Raw genomic sequence first — 18976 nt, forward strand, 5'->3', positions numbered from 1 at the left:
TTGAAACTACCCAGAATATAATTTTTTTAAAGAAAAATAAATCCTATAGTATTAAATTCTGAAATGACATTATGACAAAATAGATAATTCCTTGTAACATTAACTCATTGCATAAAGCTGCCAGATATTTTCATTAGTATAACCATTGCACAGAGTGCAAATGGACACAATTTCTTTCTTTTTTCTGGGGAACACAATTTCAACATTACACATTTAGCTGAATTTAACTGTGCCCTCACCTAAGGAACTCACATTTCTGGCACAAAATGTAGACCTGTTTTAACTTCCACCAGGCAGTCAACTTCACAATCCAGTTACCACCTATGGACTCATCCACCTATTCATCCATGTGTCCATCCAAATCCATCAATCTACCCACCAGCCTCTCATGAATCTACCCATCCACCAATGAGTCCATCCATCCATCCATGAATCTATTCATCCATCCACCCATCCATGAATCTACCCATCCATCCATCCATCCATCCATGAATCTACCCACCCATCCATCCATCAATCTATCCATTTTTCCACCCATCCGTCCATCCACCCACCCACCCATGAATCCATCCATCCATCTACATACCCTCCCTCTCACCCACCCACCTCCTTTGAGTACTTTCCTGGACAACTGCCTCACTTTGCTACCCAGCATCACGTCTCCTTCTAGCTAAAGGGGCATGTTTGGCAAATGCCAGAGTCCACATCAACTCTCCCTGTGGCATCCTTAGACCCACTGAATTAGAAACGTCAAGACCAGGGCACCTGTGGCGTGCCCTTGCCTGTTCTTGGCAAACTCTATCATGCTAGGACCTCTAGCTCACTATGCTTACTCCGTGGGTGCCTGGGCCCACGGGGCTGCCCTGGGGAAGGTAGGGTTGGTTACGAAGGTGCCGCCCCTCCCCCACCCACACTCCCACCTCGACCCACCGCTCAGACTTTCACATCAACGACTGAAAGTCACACTTGCTTCCCTGTACGATTCACAAATGCCTGCTGGCCCACGATTTCAGCACCCAGCTCTCTGCTGGCTCAGTCCTGGCACCCCGCCGCAGGGAAGCTCAGGACCTCAGACCGAGGGCTGAGTGCACAGCCTGGGTGGCTACAGACTCACCCTCTCACGATGCCGCTCTCCAGGTAGTTGACCTGGATAAATTTCCCAAATCGGCTGGAATTGTTGTTGTGAGCCGTTTTAGCATTCCCGAAAGCCTGGGAGGAAAACAAAAGGAGGTTTTCAGGTTGTGAGGATGAAGTTTCTACAGGCCTCGGCCTGGAGCCTGGGGGCTCCCTGGAAGTCACGCAGAGACTCCAGGAGAGACCTGGAGAACAGAAAGGTAGGTAGCCCCAGCGCATCCCACGGGCTTACTCTTTATCTCTGTGTTTGAGGGTGTGGAAGGGGTTCAAGTTTTAAGTCCTGGACATTAGAAATGCCAATCGTCAGAATTCTTTTTCAGTAATAACTGTTCACGTAGCAAACTCCGGCCTGTGGGCCAAATCCAGTCCACTGCATGTTTCTGTGTTGCCTGTCAGCCAAGAGTGCCTTTTACATTTGTAAATGGTTTCAAAAAAAACACCCCCCAAAACCCAAAAAAACAAAAAACCCCAAGATGAGTAATATTCCCTGCCATGTAAAAATCCTATTCCCACGTCAGCATCCATAAATGAAGTGTGTTGGCACACAGTCAGGACCGTTCATTTACTGGTTGTCCACGACTGCTTTTCTGCCGCGATGGCAGGGTAGCTGTGACAGAGACCATCTGGCCTGCAAAGCCAAAAATATTTATTATCCAGAATATTTACTTCCAGAAGGAGTTTGCTAGGCCCTGGGTTGATACGGGCTCCAGGCTGGACACCTGCAGTGTGAGGGAGCTGACGTGGGGACAGGTCCCAGGCTGGAGGGGTCCTGCAATTCCATGGGATGACAAGCTGGTTCACTGCAATTTTTTTTTTTAAAAAATTGGAGTAAAACTAGCATAACATAAAACTAAGTTTTTAAAAGTGAACACTTCAGTGACATTGAGTACATTCACTATGTTGTGCAACCATCCCCTCTATCTAGTTCCGGAACATTTCCGTCACCCCCAGAGGAGACCCGTCCCCATGAGCCGTCACTCCCCAACTCCCTCCCCCAGCCCCCGGTAACCACGAATCTGCTTTCTGTCTCTGGATTTGCCCGTTCTGGACATTTCACCTAAGTGAGGGCATACACTAGGTGGCCTTTTGCATCCGACTTCTTTCCCTCAGCCTGATGTTTTCGGGGTTCAACCACACTGTGGTAAGAATCAGGGCTTCATTCCCAGTATATAGAGGAAAGGCTGCATAGTGCTCAGAGCCTGTGGCTTGGTCAAGTTCCCGTGGGGTCTCCCACGTGACCACCATCCAGATTACAACAGGGAACACCCTCTGTCCCCCACGAAGGTTCCTGGGGTACCCCCTTTCCACATGGTACCCAGACAGGGAGAACAGCCAGGGAGAGGGTGTGGTGGAGCCTTGGGGCGCACTCAGGGCAGGAAAGGTATCTGGGGAGTGGGGTTCCCTGTTTTGGGGGAGTGAGAGGCCAGTATAAGAGGTGGTGGTGAGGCCGGGCAGAGGAAGGGAAGAGGCAGAGATGGCATGGCGGGGGGTGACACCCCGAAGTTCCACGCACAAAGGGAAGCTTGGCAGAAACGAAAAAGGTGTCAGGCTCACACTGTTCCCGTTTGAGGAGGCTGAGCTGGGCAGAGGAGGTTGGAGGGAGGAAGGCGGCAGCTGGAAGGAGGTGGGAAGGCCACTGCCAAGGTCTGGATATGTGTGTGGGGGGCGGGGGACAAGGGCAGGGTGCAGAGAGGTGGCCAGGCTCTCAGGGGAGCCAGGAACAGGGAGACACCGAAAGGAGCCGGGATTTTCTTGAAATCCTCATTCTGCAGGGGGGATGGATGCAGGTCCCTCATTGATCAGAGCTTCTGGTGCGACCGCCTGAAGGCAGAAGCCCCATAAAAAAACATCTGCTGGAAGGCCTGGGGTTCTTCCTCGGAAAATGGTTCCATTCAGCAGAGCTTGCGATCAGGGCTGAGGCCCCCCGGTTGGGCCCATGCGCCTGTCACGCTCTTGGCTGATCAGGTCACAGGATGAGTGACTTCCTGCCCAGCTGCCCCTGGGGCTCCAGACCCCAGAAACGGGCCTCGCTGTAAAACCTGAACCAACTGCCAAGTTGCCAAGCAGGGGAGTGACAGAGGAGGAGGCGGCCCCAGAGAGGCAACCCGGCCCTGACTGCAAAGGGGGTACCTTCAGGGTGGGGTTGCGGGAGCCCTTTGAGGGGGGGTCTCCACCTGGCCTGGTGGAGCAGAACCGAGCTTGAGAAGGTGCTTTCTGGAGTCAGACAGCAGCCACAGAGACCACACCCCCTCCTCTTCTTCACAGCATCCTGATGTGTGTGACCGAGCTATAGGCCAGCTGCTGGGGGCCAGGCCATGGTCTGCCCCGCTCTCCTGACCTCAGCACTGCTGACACTTGGGGTGGGATCCTTCTCTGGGGCGGGGCCGTTGTGCTGTGCACTGTAGGGTGTTGAGCAGCATCCCTGGTCTCCACCCACCAGATGCCGGTAGCATCTGGGGCAACGCAGAACATCCCCAGAGAGAGCTGAATTGCCCGAGTTGAGAATCACTGCTGTGTACAGATGGAGGTAAAAGGGGTTTGCAGGGTCGGGTTGTCTGGGGCTCCCTCCTGTCATGAGGGTCCCCACACGCACTGCAGGCGTTGATGGGCTCCCTGGCGAAGAAAACTGTCTTTCCAGGTTTAACCTCCTGTTCCCTCTGAGTTCAGCTTTTAAAGGGGTAAAGCCCATGGGGTAAAGCCACAGCTCTGAGAAAAGCAGACAGCAGATCTGTCTCCTCCTTTCCTTCCAGACCCTGCAGGGTGGTGTCCGAGCTGAGGACAGACCTGCTTTGTGGTAAAATGAGCTCCCACGAGCGAGCATGCCAAGTCCTGCATGTCCTAACTTCAAACAGATGGCAGAGGGGTGCCCGACACCGAGTGGGCTCCCTCCAGGGGCAAGTCCTAAGTCCCTGCAGTGCCTGTGTTCAGGGCCTCCGCAGAGACAGCCCAGAAATGCACATTTGCATCCGGAAGAGCCATAGTGGTCCCTTCTGAACTCGGGACAAGTCTCTGTGGCGATTTCTAAGGAAACAACCAGGCCTGGCGTCCTGGGGATAAGAGGGAATGTCTTCGGGATGTGAGGGCCCACCATCTCTCTGGTTCTGCGATTACCAGCGCAGGGCCTAGTGACCTCATGCGTCTGGTATGCGGTCTCAACACACTGCGACTTTTCAAAGCTGATCTAAAAATATCCGGTTGGTGCTATTATACGTCCCTTAGAGGAGGAGGAAACGCTGGCCTGGCACCCGAAGCCAGGGGAGCTATTGTGTAGCTGTTCCCGGGGCCGTGCACTGCCTCCAAGCACAAGGGTGGCTGGTGTGCCCGGTGGATCATGTGGGGTTGGGGATGGATGGAAGGGATGAAGCGGGACCTGGGTGCCAGCAGTGATGCGATATGATCTGGCACTGGCGCAGGCGTGGCCACATGCTCATGCTGTCTTCCCATCACGTCAGACGATCCACGGCTCTGGCAAAACGCTATTCGAGAAAGGCCTCTACTTTCTTTGAAATGCTTTTTTTCCCTTTTATAATATAAAAGACATGTTTCTCACATAAGCTGTACACTTGGAAAAAAAGATAGAACCATGCTAAAAGTTTACCTAACGAAAGGAAAAAACCATAAAGAGATGACCCCTTAATTCAACCCCACCCCCAAGCACGGTTTCTAGGTAAAATGAACGAAGCAGCCGTACCCTGACTTTCTCAGATCGTGTGCCCCCTCCAGGTGCCCCCCCCCCCCGACAAGGATGTCAAGAGCCAGGGGATGTCTGGCTGTCTTCTAACTGCCTCTGTCTTTGAGGTTCTCCTTTGGGGAGACTGAAAAAGCTTTTTTTAAATCAAAGACATCCAGGGTTGGGGACTTCCCTGGTGGTCCAGTGGTTAAGAATCCCCCTTCCAATGCAGGCGACACCGGTTCAATCCCTGGTCGGGGAACTAAGATCCCACGTGCCGCGGGGCAACTAAGCCTGCGCGCCAGAATGAGAGAGAAGCCCGTGCACCTCAATGAAGCGAAGAGCCTGTCTGTGCACCACAACGAAAGATTCTGTGCGCTGCAACTAAGACCCAACAGGCCCCCCCACCCCGAAAAAAAACAGACATCCAGGGTTGAGCAGCCTACATAGCCAGAAATTTCCAGGCGGTACATTTTCTATCTAAACAGGATGGCTCTTCTCTCTGTTGGAACGCGCAGTAAGTATTTTAGGAAGAACGGCGATATAACATCAAAGAATGACCTGTGGTGTACACCAGCCCCACGCCAGGAGTGCTGCGGCCTTGTGACTCTTTCCTTTGCTCGAATTCCTCTAAGGGGCAGACCTGCCTTCCTCATTTCCGATGAGGAAACTGAGGCACAGAGAGGTCAACTGACCTCCCCGAAGTCTGCCCCGACCCCCAACCCACACCATGCCCGTAGCCGCTCAGTCCCTGGTCCAGGCTGGTTCTCAGAGCTGGGAGCCAGGTGAGCAGGCCTGAGACTTTTCGGGGTGTCTGCCTGCCCCGGCAGCCCGGCAGGTGGATTCCCGAGCCTTGAGTTCACACCTGGTCTCTTGTGCATCCCACTTGAAAACCGGACAAGCCTTGAGACGGACTGCATTAGGCAAACAGTGTTTTGCTTTCCGATTTCAAAACTGAAAAGCCCCATTGAATGAGCTCACCAAGGCAAACGTGCTTGCTATCTCCTGTGTTGACAGTTGACCCCAGAGAAGGGGTTTCCCTGGAGAGAAGTCCCTCAGCCTCACCTTGCATGGTGGTGGTCCTTCCAGCCAGGCGGAGGTGGCCTGAACTGGGATAACTCCTTTGCCCTCAGATACACCTGCAGCCGTCCTCACTTGCTGCGGTGGTTTCGTCTTGGTTGTGGGGCCGGCCTTCTGTTTTCCTCATCTAGCCGCAGGGACCTCCCTTCCCAAGTGTGTGGTGCTTCTGTACATGCGGTTTCATTCATTCACTTGACAACAATGTATTGGTCGGCTGCCGTTGTGTCTGGCACCGTTGTAGCCTCAGAGAGCCCCCTCCCAGGTGGTGCTCCGACAGGGACGCCCCCTCCACGTCCACCTTGGCCATGGCTCAGATGTCACCACCTCCCGACACCCTGGAGGCTGCCCACTGCCTCTCATGACCTTGACACTGCCCCTCCCCCTGCGATGCCACATCTGGGCGGAGCCTCTGTTCCCCACCCCGGGACCACAAGCCATGCCATACAGGACTTCCGAATCTCTTGTGTCCAGTCAAGGCCAGAGAGGAGTGACCACTGTTGCCAGGAGAGGCTGTGAAGGGTAAGAGAACACTAGCAAATATTAGGCCACTGTGAAGCCTAAAAATGGGGCTGAAAGGGAGACTGTCTCCCGCTCACTGGCCTGCAGGAGCCCTCTTGTTCCAGCCCTGGGTGTGGGTGCAGAAAGGCAACACCCGAGGGTGACTGGGAACCAGCCCTGGCACGGCAGCCCCACCGCTGGAACTCGGGCTATTTTATTTTCCCAAGTGCTCTCCAAGTTCCAGGCGTACCTTTCTACGTGAAACGGCGCTCAGCCCATGCCCAGATCGTGTCCATTTGGGGACACAGGCGACTGCCGGACCCGCAGGAGGAGAGCTGGGAGGCGTCCCATGGCCCGAGGTGCCCTGGAGATCTGCTCTGCTGTGTCTGCTGAGCAAACATCCCCAGGGGCATCCAGTCAGGCTGGGGCTCTCCTGTGTGGAAATGCCAGGAAAATAACCCCCAGGTGTGTGTGGGTGGAGGGCTACTTCCTGGTGAGAAGTCCAGGAGAACAGCTCTGCGTCGGCAGGGGATTCGGACAAATTAGTTCACTGCTCTTGAGTTTCAAGTTCCTCTCCTGTAAAATGAAGGGGTAAACCCCTGTCTTCTCAGGTTGTTTGAGGACGAAACGGGACCATCTGTGTGAACCAGGGGCGGGCCAACTTGTTCCATGAAGGGCCAGCTAATAAATATTTGGGGCTCTGCTGCAACAACTCAACTCTGCTGTGGGAGCGTGAAGAAGCCACAGACGACCCGTACATGAATGGACGTGGCCATGGGGAGGACGCCTACTTGATGCCCAGGATGGGGGGAATGCGGGGTGGGTGGCAGGCTTAGACATTGACCTCTACCGGGGTCAGCAAATTACGGCCAGCCACTTGTTTCTGTGTGGTCTGTGAGCTAAGAATGGTTGTCACATTTTTAAACGCTTGAAAAAAAAAATCAAAAGAATATGTCACAACACATGAAAGTGATATGAAATTCAACGTGCAGCCACCATGAATAAAGTTCTGTTGGCGCACAGCCACGTCTGTTTACGAACGGTCTGTGTCTGCTTTTGGACTATGGCAGAGCTGAGTCGTGGTGGTGAAGACTGGTCCAGCAGAGCTGACAATACTGACCCTTGGGTCCTTTACAGGGTAGGTGTGCCAGCCACTGTTCTAGAGGCTCTCGGTTAAACGTCCCCTTCTCCCAAAGGAGGCCAGGGCAGTGCTGGGGCCGGGAGAAGACTCCAACACTCAGACATGCAAGGTGAGCATGACAGGGTGTGAGTGTTGCCTGGGCTGACTGGTCTCCCCCCAAAGCACTGTAGGGACACAGAGAAGCAGGACCAGGAAGCATGGAGGACAAAATGGGCCAGTGGAGTCACAGGCTTAGAGGGGCTGTGTGGAGAGACAGAAAAGCTCCCTGGGGGCTGGGAGCGGAGGGGGTGGGAGGTGGGGAAGGGAGAAGCACGGCTGATGTGATTTCCACAGAGATGCTGTGCAGAGAACAGATGGAGGGAGGTGGATCCAGGGAGGGTGAGGACAAGGATGATGGTGGGAAGGGGGTGGCGATGACGGTGGTGAGAGGCGGCGGCTGTGGGGAGGAAGATGGGACCCCCGACCCCCTGCCAACCCACGTAGGTGATAGCTGCAGGCTCTGTGGGCCTGTGGATGCCGGGCAGGAAGTGGAGGAATCACCCCCAACCTCATGGCTCCCCAAATCACAGATGAGGAAGTGGAAACTTTCCAGGACCTGGCTGACATCCAGCCTTAGCCTGGGTTCTGTTCTCTTCCTGTTGCCCACGGGGCTTGGGACACCTGGCAGGCTGGATGGACAGACAGACGGGCGGATGGAGGCACGTAGAGAGAGCTGAGTGCTGACAGGACATAAGACTCACCCCATCTCCGTGCCCCCAGTTTGTAACAGGCTCTGTTACTCGTATCCGGAAGGGCACTGACTGTCAGCCACAGATGGACAGAAACGCTGAAAACAAGGGCTCCTGGGGCCAGAACAAGGCCCTTTGAAACGGACAGATTCCTACCAGGGGCTGAAGTTTCACGGTAGACTGTGTCGTGGAGTGAGTGGCAGGGAGGTGGGGTGATCAAATCTTAGAAAAAAAAAAGAAAGAAGAAATCCAGTATGAAACAAGTTATTGTATCTCATACTTCACTGAATTTTGGTTTAGGTTATAAATGAAACCACGTGTAGATCACAGAAAGAATAAAGAACAAATTAAACTTTGATGGGGGAGGGTCTTGCTTGGTTCTTACTGTACCAAAAATATTTGAGGGATTCATCAAGATCCCTGAGGGCTCATCTTATCCATTTGATACCCAAGTCATTCTCTTTGGGGTTTACTTGGTTCTTTTTCTCAGGTTTTAGAGTTGGGAAATTAATTCGCTTACTTTCATTTGCTCATATTTATGGATATAATGTGTTTACGGCTATGAACTGTCCTCTCATTACTGCTTTAAACACATCTCATGGATTCTCATAATACACAGTTTTGGTCACTGATTTCCAGAAAATCCACAATTTTGGTTTTTAACTTCCCCTTCATCCAAGACTTAACAGAAGGCTAGTTTTTCTTTAAAAAAATTTTTTTTCCATATGGAAGGGCTTTAAAAAAATTAATTTCTAGTTTTATTGCATTGTTAAGAGCACTGACTAATATTTCCCATTTTGGAAATTCTAGATGCTTTCTCTGTGACCTGATACAGGGATGAGTTTTGTGAACATCCCACGAATACTTAAGACTTATTCTCATATTGGAGGGAAGGGTTTGCAACACGGCCACAAGATCTGCCTAAATGTGTGGTTTGGGCATCTTACATCCCTGCTTATTTGCTGTCCACTCAACGAGCCTTATGTTATGTGCTTGTAACTATCTCTGCCAGTATCTTTTATAATTGCTGCTTTGTAAAAGCAGCTGCTGTGTTTTATGATGCATAGATGTTGACAACTATTATTCCTTGAGAGTACGTTGAGGATGTTGGCATTACGATGAATCTTCTTCATCACGCGACGTTCAGAGGCCTGAGCTCTACCTTTTACACGTCACGACTGCAGCCGTGTTCTATCCTGTCTGATACATTTGTGCCTGTCCCTTTACTTTTAGCTTCCTGAACTACTTTGGTTTAGTTGTGTCTTGTTCATAAGGCACGGAGTTGAACTTGGCTTTGTGAGTCAAGCTGAAAATTCTCTCCGTTTAGGCAGAATGAACCTGTTTAGATTTAGCAACACGATGGACTCGTTCCCTTCTGAAATTCAGGCTTCCATCACTCGCTCTCTCCCCCATCTGCTGCTTGTGAGTGTGGCTGAGTAACTGTAAGTCGGAGCAATTCTCCAGGTCGCTTTTGATGACTTCCTGAAATCACGCACCTTTTGCAAGATCTTTCAACCTCACTTTGCACCTGATCTGGTTTGCATTTGTGTGGTGGGATGCGTCCGGGAGAGAGGACCCACTAGGCCTGGCGGACCGGAAGGAGCCATGCTTGGGCTGAGCCGCGTGGGGAGTGTGAGTGGAGGGCTTGTTCCGTAAGTGGCGGCTCGTTAGGGAAGGTTTCATTTTAGGATGTCTGTTTCCCTGCACAGATCCCAAACTGCATGCATGGCGCTGCTGCTGAGAACGGCAAGGACTTCTGATACTTTCCATGCAGCAAAACTAAGCGCTGGCATACGTGAGGCAAGTTGAGCTTCCAGGGGTGGGCTGGAGGGACAGTCTGTGGTCTCCAGAGCTCCCTCCACCCTCCCTACGGGTGCTGTAGCCTCTCTCCAAACTCCTGGGGAGAGGGATGCCCCTTGGGGCCCCAGGCTCCCCTTGGGCCCACCCTCCATACCTGGGGTGAGCAAACCTGTCATCCTGGGGCTCCCCTGATTACAACAGTGGGGAAGGAGAGTCAGAATTGTCAAGATTCCCCCGCCCCCCACCATGAGTCACCACTACCTTGCTGCTCTGGTAGGTTACGGTGAGAGAGAGAAAAGGTTGAGAATCCAAGTATGAGCTGTGGGGATTTGTTAAACATACAGACTTGGGAGCTTCCCTGGTGGCGCAGTGGTTGAGAGTCCACCTGCCGATGCAGGGGATGCGGGTTCGTGCCCCGGTCTGGGAAGATCCCACATGCCGCGGAGCGCCTGGGCCCGTGAGCCATGGCCGCTGAGCCTGCGCGTCCGGAGCCTGTGCTCCGCAACGGGAGAGGCCACAGCAGTGAGAGGCCCCTGTACCGCAAAAACAACAACAACAACAAAAGAAAACATAAAAAAGATACAGACTTGGGCCTCAACCCAGACTTGCAGAATTTCTGGAAAGGCTAAGGAGTCAAAATTCCTAAACCAGAGCCTGAGGCTATTCTGATTCCTGGAAGGGTGAGAACTATTGCCCTAGGGTTTATTATGAGAATGAACTATCTCTAGGGAGAAATAAAGCAAGAGGGTGTCTACTTACACCCCTCCCTCTTTCTTGAACACCTGGAGTAGGGGTCTTGATAGTCTACAGTGGGACAGAGCAAACAGCTTCATGCTCAGTGTACTTAGTTTAATTAGACAGCTTTCCTCACGCTTAGCCCCAAGAGACGGGAAACTTTCATATTCCGGAGTTTCACCGAGATCAGCCACTCCCCACCAGTAGTACCCCAACCCCAGATGGGTCCAATTCACATCCTGACTGCCACCCGGTAGCCTTGTTCAGCCAGGCACTGTAAGGTGGAGGGGAGAGGGAGAAGAAATCAGGCCCCCGTGATGATGAAGGAACAGGCGCAGGAAGAAAAATCATTGCCCAGAGCCACCTCTCAGCTGTGATTCCTCATAGCCCCGAGAAGCAAGGGATTATCTAGGAAACTGGGCTCAGTGGCTTGGCCCCAGTCCTGACAAGAGGTTGTGCTTTGATGCAGGCTCAGCTGGGAAGCCAGTACCGTGGACACCACCCTGGCTGCTGGACACTGTCACCTGTACACACCAGCGGGGCCACCAGCTGGAGCCCGGGCAGTGGCAGGAAATATTTCAGAGGAAGAGACAACAGGATATGCTATTAGCGAGTATGCAGGCGATAGAGGAAAGCACCAAAGACCAGTGGTGATGGCTCAGCCGACCGAAATGGAGAAGTAGGAGAGGGCAGAGGTGCGTGGGGTCAAAGTTCAGTTTGCCAGGACCTCACCTGAGATTTGCATCTCATGGATGTGGTGGGATTTTGTCTAAGTGTGTGTGTGTGTGTGTGTGTGTGTGTGTGTGTGTTGGCGGAGGGGGGGGTCCACAGACTATGCCCCACGGGCCAAATCTGGCTTGATACCTTTCTTTTCTTTAATAACTTATAAATTTTAGCACAGTTTTAGATTTACAAGAAACTTCTAAGAATATTACAGAGAACTCCCAAGTACCCCACACTCAGTTTCCCCTACTGTTAATATTATGGTGGCACATTTGTCACAACGAACAAATGAACCAATATTGACTGATATATTATTATTAAACTAAGTTAGCATTTCATTCGGATGTCCTCATTTCCCCGCCTAATGTCCCTTTTCTGTCCCAGGATCCCACGTTATATTCGGTCCTCACATCTCCTTGACGGCTCCACGCCAGGTTTCTCGGACTCGTTTTTTGAGATCTTGACAGTTTTAAGGAGGACAGGTTGAGTATATTGTAAGATGTCCTTCAATCTGGGTATCTTTGATGCTTCTCTCCCACTGTCTGTTTTTGCAAATAAAGTTTTACTGGCAAACGACCCCACCCGTTTGTTTACGTATTGCTTTTGCTCTACGATACAGAGTGAGTAGCTGTGAGCTAAGTAGTGACAGAGACTGCGTGGCACTAAAATCTGGAAATGCTAATTAATGTGGCCTTTTACAGAAACAGTTTGCAGATCCCTGGTATAAACTACCACGTCAGGGCAAACTGCTTGATCCAGGATACACTCCACGGGAGCAGCCACTGCAAACCCGCTCTGGCCAATTTTATTGTCACTCAACCTTGGGGGAGGGTTTTGCCAATTAGCATAATGAAGGTTCCACTTCGAATATTCATGGATGGAACTGGTAATGTTCAAGACAAGTGGCTGGATGAAACATTCTGGAGGCACCTCCCACATTTGCTTGAGAAATTCCACCTAAGAGGGCCTGTTCTGTAGGGACGGGGCTCAGGTCTGACTTCAAGCCAGTCCCATATCCTGCTGCTGGATCAGGGGCTGGGGTGAGGCCCTGGGAGATGGAGCTCAGGTACCCCTGGGGCCACCCCAGAGGCCAGAGCTGATAGGACCAGCTCTAGAATGGCTGGGCTCCTGTCTGCCCACTGCAAGATAGAGGGGAAGGAATCCGAGGGGTGGATGTCGTGGGACCTGACGGGGAGCATTCCAGATATGTACAGCCCGCTCTGCATTTCTGTTTGAATTGTGCTAAAATTCATATAACATAAAATTCACCATTTTAACGTACGATTCAGTGGCATTTGACATGTTCGCTATGTTGTGCAACTGTCACCTCTATCAATTTCCAGAACATTTCATCACCCCAAAAGGAAACGCTGTCCCTGAGAGCAGCCACTCCCCATCCCCCCTCCTCCAGCCCCTGGCAACCACTAATCTGCTTTCTGTCTCCTTGGATTTGCCTGTTCCGGACACTTCATGTAGATGGGATCATAAATATGTGGCCTTTTGTGTCTGGCTTCTTTCACTCAGTGTAACATTTTCGAGGTTCATCCACGTTGTAGCATGTGTCAGTGTTTCATTCTTCTTCATGGCTGAGTGATCTCCATTGTATCCACTCTTTGAAAAGGGACAGTAGGAGCAATGGCCAGGCCTGCCTTGGTGGGTTACTCCATCTTCCTTGGGTCTGGGGAAGCCACGGCTGGTGCTGACCTGAGTCCAGGAAGATCACTGGGTCCAAAGGCCCTTTGATGTCCCCAGTGCTCTGGCGTAAAGTGCTTCCAGTCACCTCTTTTTCAGGTGGATGCGATCCTCCCTCCGACCTTCCATCACAGGCCTGCCCCAGCCTTCGTTTCTCTTGTGGGGGGCCTCTCCTTGGCACCTCCCATCTTCTCTATGGGGCAGCTCTGGAACGGGTGCAGAAGGCTGCCCATGCACATGAGGGCTGGATCCCCATGAGGTGTCCCCCCAACCTCAGCGTTGCCAGGGCCTCACCCCAGGGCACACTCACTCCCTGCTCTGTTATAGCTGAAATCTGCGGCTGCTAAGCTAGACTAGCTCCTGCAGGAAACAAATGGGCCCTGAACACCAAAGGGCCCCTCAGAGCCTCAGGGCGTGGGGCAGGGAGCCACACTGTGCTGGTTCTGTGCTAGGACTCTGCTGGCCTCGTGACCTTCTGGAGCTCTCCTCTGCCTCTCCCAGGAGGCTTCGGGGTGGCCTTTAGATGATGACGCAGGTGGGTGCAGCATGTGTAAAGGCCCTGGGGCAGGAGAGATCAGCAGGCAGAGCAGAGAGGTCAACTTGCTGTAGGTCACACAGCACATGCACTGCTGAGTCGGGCTTCCTGGCAGAGGTGGCTCTTGGCCCAGAGGACCTGGAGGTGGTAAATTCCAAGGGGAGGGACACAGTCACATGCTGAGGGGAAAGAACTGGTCCAGGCACTTTGGCAGAACTGGAGAAGTTCCCTCTGGGGCTTCAGGTCCTTGTAATCTTCTCTCTCCCCCTCCCCACAGTCTCACCAATATTCACACCTCCAATAAGCAGCTCTGTCCCTGCAGTGGCTCCTGGATCCACACAGCTCCCTGCAGACTCTGTCCAGAGCCCCAGGCCTGATTTTCAACTGTACATCCTACAGGCCCCTAAACTAGAGTGGGTTTCTCAGCCTCAGCACTACTGGCACTTGGGGACGCACCATCCTTTGCAGAGGGGCTGTTCTGTGCACCGTAGGATGTGGAACAGTATCCTTGGCCAACCAAAAAAACATCTCCAGACGTTTCCAAATGTCCCCTGATGGCAGAATCACCCCTGGCTAAGAACCGAGCGTAATTCAAAAAGATACACGCACCCCTACGTCCATAGCAGCACTATTCACAATAGCCAAAACCTGGAAACAACCTAAATGTCCATTGACAGATGAATGGATAAAGAAGATGTAGTACGTATATACAAGGGAATACTACTCAGCCATGAAAAAGAAAAAATAATGCCATTTGCAACAACACGGATGCAACTAGAGATTATCATACTAAGTGAAGTAAGTCAGAAAGAGAAAGAGAAATACCATATGACATCACTTATATGTGGAATCTAAAATATAGCACAAATGAACCTGTCTACAAAACAGAAACAGACTCACAGACATAAAGAACAGACTTGTGGTTGCCAAGGGGGAGGGGGGTGGGGGAGGGAAAGGCTGGGAGTTTGGGATCAGCAGATGTAAACTATTATATACAGGATGAATAAACAACAAGGTCCTACTGTAGAGCACAGGGAACTATATTCAATATCCTGTGATAAACCATAATGGAAAAGAATATGCAAAAAAAGAACGTCTGTATGTGTATAACTGAGTCACCCTGCTGCACAGCAGAGATTGGCACAGCATTATAAATCAACTACACTTCAATTAAAAAAATTTTTTTTTAAATTGGCTGCCCTGGAGATCCCTGGCCCCTCAGGAAGGGCTAAGTGGAAGTGTGTAAATACTCACAGGTTGCTGTGACTTACTCTCTATTAAAGGGGTGAGGATACCATCTAGCGTATCCTCATAGCTCACATCATGGAAGGCTTTGGGTCCGGGCACCTGACCATTGCCAGCGGGTGGCCATTTCCCCCTCCACCCAGGAGGAGCCGGTCTACAGCCATGAGCTGGGGTCGCAGGGCTGGTCAGTGGCTGGGCGGTTGACCGAGAGCCTTGGGCTTGACCCCTCGGCCTTTCCAAAAGACAGATCACTTCTGGGCCTCAGGTAACTGAGGTCTTGCTGGGCATGGCCTCGGGAACTGGCTGCGGCCAGCAGCGGCTGAACGACACAGAAGGAAACTTCCAGAGGGAAACTCCCCAGTGATGCTGGGGACAGGGCCCTGAAGCCACTCCATCCTGGATAATCGCTAGGAAACAAATAGGCTGCCAGGCCCTGTGGTCACTCGACGCCCGGCTGCATCCCTGCCCCAAACAGCGAGGCAGATGTACCTGATAGATGATGGCCAGACAGCCCCACCCACCACCCAGCCCTGGTGCAGCAAAGTGCCCAGAATATTCTGAAAGGGCGGTGGCCATGGCAGGGATGTCCTGGGCCCGGAGCTATGCTTTGCCTTTTAATCAACTCTTTTTGCAAATTCCAAGGAAGCCCTTCTGGTTGCTTAAAATACACCCATAATTTCACTTTTCTCTTAGATGCAATGTTCCCAAAAATATAACTTCCACTTTGGTCTAAAATAGGCTTAGATTACTACAATGCGTCAGGCTCTGCCCTTTTAGGCAGCAGGCCAGAAAGGCAGCCTCGCGGGTCTGCAGGGCACGGGAGGGGCAGAGAATGCCGGTGGGCCACGGCTTCCAGGTGGCCGTCCCCTCCCTAACGCTTCCAGGGTCCCCTTGATCAAAGGCCTAGGCACTCACGGCTGTAGGGCACCCCGATCCTCTCCACACCCCCAAAGACAACCTCTTACCCTTCTGTACCTCCATCCTGCTCTGGTGTGGCCCTACTTCTCAGCTGCGCAGTCTCTGGGCTATCTGTCACTCTGCCCCCGTTCCCTCCTTCTGATCCACGTGGCGCCTTGTAGCAGCTCCCACCATTTTCCACATCTTGTAACATCCTTGTGGTGAGCTGGGAACACCCATGCCTGCTAATACGTACTAAGCACCAGGGCTGGCAACATAGCCACCCCAACCCCAGGCTACGAGAAGCCTGCCCTAATGTTCATCTCTCTGGCTGAATTATCCCTCTGCCGTGAGCTCCAGCACATCCTCCTGGGCACACATCTGGCACCCCAGACGGTAGCTTCCTCCAGGGGTGCTGTGGCCCTGAGTGTGCACCTCTGGCCTGGCCCCATCAGCCCCAGCGAGTTCATGCTGCCTCTCCTGGCAGCTTGTGGAGGGAGGGTCCAGGGGTTGGGGTGGGGAGGGTGGGTCCGGGAGGCATTGGGGTCTTGCTTGGTGTCCTCGTCCTACTGTGCCCCGGCAGAACGTGTTGCCCTGCAGGCAGGATGCAGGTGGTCTTAGGGCCCAGGGTGCGGCTGGAAACCCTTTGAGGGCCCCTCCTGGATATGTGAGATTGGGAGGGGCCCACACACAGGTCCCACTACCCCCAGCCAGAGCTCACACACCCTGGCTGCACAAGCGCTCCCAGCTGCCTGTGGAACACAGAGCGCTCGAGCAGGAGAGGGAGAGCTGAAAGGTGAACTTATGAGATGAACTTCTGGGACATCTACATCCAAGTCCTTCTTTTCTGACCCCTCAAGACCGCTTTCAGACTCCCCTGTAGATAGATGTATATTTATGAATATATGAACACACATGTGGCACAGACAAACACAGAACATTTGAGCTGGTGACAGGAGCCATCTGGAACAAGGGTGGGAACCTGGTTTCCTTATGTTTGGGAAGGGAGAGCAGAGCAGAAGACAGAAGTGTGCACAGAGAAAGTAACTGGAATGTTCTAGCATGTTCCATGTGCACAAAGTACAAGGGGTCGGCAAACCTTTCCTGTAATGGGCCAGGGGTTCAATATTTTTGGCTCTGGGGGCCATACAGTGTCTCTGTCACAACTGCCCCACTCTGCCTTGAGAGCCACCACAGACAATATGTAAATGAGCAGGTGTGGCTGAGTATTAATAAAACTTTATGCGTAGAAACAAGCAGATTTAACCTGTGGGCTGTAGTGGGCCAATCCCTGGTACACGCAAAAAGAAATTATACTTCAAATAGGGGAAAAGATACTAAAAAAACGAACCATTATCTGAACAAAGCAAAGCAAAGCACCAAGGTGCAACCAAAAGCTTTAACAAAATAATGTCACAATTTTACCAAAGTGGGGTGGATAACCACGCATGTTCCCCGGCAGCAAAAACCACGATGGCAGCCCTGGTTTGTTTCCTGTTGGGGAGACACTTAAAGAAGAGCTGAACCACAGTCAGCACCTGGCGTGAGGTTCAGAAAGTCACCCCGCAGGACGGGGTGGAGGGGATGACAAAATTCCAGTGCATAGGGACCAGCACGAACTGCACCCAAAATCCACTAAAGCTCTTTCATGACGTTCGCCTGCAAGAAAACCCGCGGGAGTGTGTGACTTCTCAGCTCTGGGTGTTACCACGTGAGTGACTGCTTTTTTTTTTTTCTTTGTATTGATGAGCAGCTTTTCGAATAACACTTGAAGACTTCGCCCCAAGTGTGCTTGGAAGACCAAACTTGGATGGAAAACCTGACCCTTGCATCCGAGCATACTTTGTTGCTGGTGAGAAAGACGTGAGGTTTCTGGTGGTGGGTGGGCAGTGGCCGTTCTCCTGGCCGTGGCTGGCCACAGGGCAGGAAAAAGCACCAGCCACCCGTCCCCAGAAACGAAGCAGATCGCCAGCCAGAAACTGCATCCCCACCCACCACCCACCCCTTGTTAAGCTGGTGAGACAGAACTGAGCACAGATGGGTTGACGTGTAAGTACAACAGCACGATGTTAACCCCCAAATTTGAACCCTATTTGGGTACAGGACATCTGTAACACTGAAATCATTCTTTGCCTGCAGTCAGCCTAAAAATTCTTCTCAACTGGGGTGATTCTGCCCCTCAGGGGACACTTGGTGATGCCTGGGGACATTCATAATTGTTCTGACTGAGAGAGGGGGTGCTACTGGCATCTGGTGGGTGGAGGCCAGGGATGCTGCTTAGCACCCCACAGTGCACCCCACCCCAGAGAAGGATCTGGCCCCAGGTGTCAGCAGCGTGGAAGCACAGCCTTGGCCCCTCTGTATTTCTGTCTGCAAGGCCTGAAGCTGACCCCACACGAGGCCTCATTCACCCTGTCATCCTCTGTGGGATCGGCCCTCCTGCTGTCCCCCTCCTACCCTGGATTCCAGCCTCAGGTCTTGCCCGCCCTCGGGCTGCTCTGCCAAACCAGGGCCCCCCAACGACTTCCCCAAACATCCTGGGGAAGCCACTTGGGGCACAGAAGCAGCCAGAAATTCGATTCCTCCCTCCCTGCAGCTGCCCTGGTGGGACAACCCTCCAAGGCTCTCAGTGATCAGCCTTCAGGCCCCACGGCATCCTCTCCTCCATCCTTGCCTTTCTCCCTCTAACGCTCATTCTCCCGGGAGCCCACCCTGGCCTGGCTCTCACTCCCCTCCTACCCCTGCATAGATTGTTGACTCTGATGTTCACAGTGCCGACCTTCCAGCCACCCGGCCTCGAGAACAGCCCAGGTCCAGCTGAGCCTTGACCACTGGCTGGGGGTTGGGTATGTCTGGCTGGCACATCTCTCCCTGGAGCACCCCATGCTGCTGCCTCAGACTCTCCCGAGCCTAATCCCGCTGCCTCCCCACCCAGCTGCCTGCTGACGCCCGACTTTCCCATCAACAGACCAGAGAAACACCCCAAAACGCAAAGCAGACACAATCTGGGCCTCTGGGGCCCTAGGACCCTGGAGACAGACAGACAAGCCCCAGATAAAGGCTCCCAGCCCAGATACCCCTCTTGCTGTAAATGCCCC

General features: G+C 52.6%; 1 protein-coding gene across 10 annotated transcripts in view; it reads right to left on the minus strand.

The window, feature by feature from the left end:
* The window catches only part of MYO9B (myosin IXB), an 89665-nt gene that overhangs the window by 44662 nt on the left and 26027 nt on the right, over positions 1–18976 (minus strand). For all 10 annotated transcript variants that reach the window (XM_029218654.1, XM_029218660.1, XM_029218658.1 and 7 more), the window contains one exon: positions 1115–1209. In XM_029218654.1, coding sequence (XP_029074487.1) covers positions 1115–1209 — 95 coding nt within the window. The remainder of the gene's footprint in view (positions 1–1114; positions 1210–18976) is intronic.

The sequence above is a fragment of the Monodon monoceros genome, unplaced genomic scaffold, assembly GCF_005190385.1.
Source record: "Monodon monoceros isolate NGI ecotype Baffin Bay Population unplaced genomic scaffold, NGI_Narwhal_1 Super_Scaffold_12, whole genome shotgun sequence".
In the NCBI taxonomy this organism is placed as follows: Eukaryota; Metazoa; Chordata; class Mammalia; order Artiodactyla; family Monodontidae; genus Monodon; species Monodon monoceros.